Source organism: Cyprinodon variegatus, unplaced genomic scaffold, assembly GCF_000732505.1.
Source record: "Cyprinodon variegatus isolate N-32 unplaced genomic scaffold, C_variegatus-1.0 Scaffold940, whole genome shotgun sequence".
Classification (NCBI taxonomy): domain Eukaryota; kingdom Metazoa; phylum Chordata; class Actinopteri; order Cyprinodontiformes; family Cyprinodontidae; genus Cyprinodon; species Cyprinodon variegatus.
In genome coordinates, this window is record NW_015151393.1 from 176,732 (window position 1) to 177,895 (window position 1,164).

At 38.4% G+C, this 1,164-nt stretch overlaps 1 protein-coding gene across 1 annotated transcript in view; it reads left to right on the forward strand.

Moving 5' to 3' along the window:
• alpk1 (alpha kinase 1) overlaps nucleotides 1-1,164 on the forward strand; it is a 21,274-nt gene that overhangs the window by 9,694 nt on the left and 10,416 nt on the right. Inside the window, exon 4 of the mRNA XM_015398551.1 lies at nucleotides 3-201. Within this exon, the coding sequence (XP_015254037.1) occupies nucleotides 3-201 (199 nt within the window). The remainder of the gene's footprint in view (nucleotides 1-2; nucleotides 202-1,164) is intronic.

Here is a 1,164-nt window from a genome sequence, read left to right on the forward strand (position 1 = left end):
AGGATCTTTTGAGGACGTCCATCATGGCTCAGGAGGCACAGACGTCCCTGGCAATAGTCTTCTTAGTGGACCGCTTCCTCTACTGGAGTGATGAATCCGGCCGGCTCCTAAAGATCACCAAGCTGCTCCACAAGCAGCACCCTGACACCCCCATAGCCCCGCAGTTGGTCATACGGCAGGCCAGGGTCTTCCTTAACTCTGGTAATTAGATGAGGAAGAAATCAGTCCAAACCTAAACCCTGGTCATGATTTTTTAATGGCTTTAGAACTGTCCTAAACAATGTGCGGCAAGTAAGGCCCTGTTCACACTGCAAGCAAATGTGGCCTAAATCTGATATTTTTCTTAGGGTCCAGTGATCAGATCAGGCTGTTAGAACTAGTTTGGATGCCCAGATCTGGCCCGTCTCTGAATTTTTCAAGTCATATTTAAGCCACATTCGTATGTGGTCCTGATTCTGACCCATATTTGAACTTTTGGAATGTGACTCCAGGGGGAGTGACTGATGTGATTTGATGTGACTTTGACATCATGAGGAATTTGTAATAATTTGTGCCGGCCAGCAGGAAGCAACAGCAGTTTGCAAAACAGAGGAGACTGCAAAAAATTGAAATCTAAATAAGTAATTTTTTCTTAAAATAAGTGCCTTTTTTCTTGAATTGAGGAGGCAAGTGAGAAACTCTGCCAACAGAACTAGTTAATTTACATTTAAAATGACAAAAAACAATTACACTTCTTATTTTAAATGCATATGATCTAATTATCTTATTTTAAGAGTAAAAATACTCATTCCATTGGCCAATCGTCTTATTTACCCACTCAAATTTAGGGTAAATTTAAGAAATGTTTACCTTTTTCTAGATTGTTTTTGCGGTGTGTAGTTTTGCAGTAGAAACACAACAAAAACTGATCTAAAAATAAGTTTCTGAAAATGTGTATCTGCCCTTAATTTAAACAGGAAGATATAATCTGCCAATTAAATAAGTATTTTTGCCCTCAAAGTACCATAATTGGACATTATGCATTTGAAATAAGATGATGAGTGTGTTGTTTTTTTTTCATCATTTTACAGTTGGAAATTGTTCTTACCTGCTCATATTAAAGGATTAGTACACCCAAAACATGATTAGCCTTCATTTTCTACTCACCCCCATGCTGAACAACAC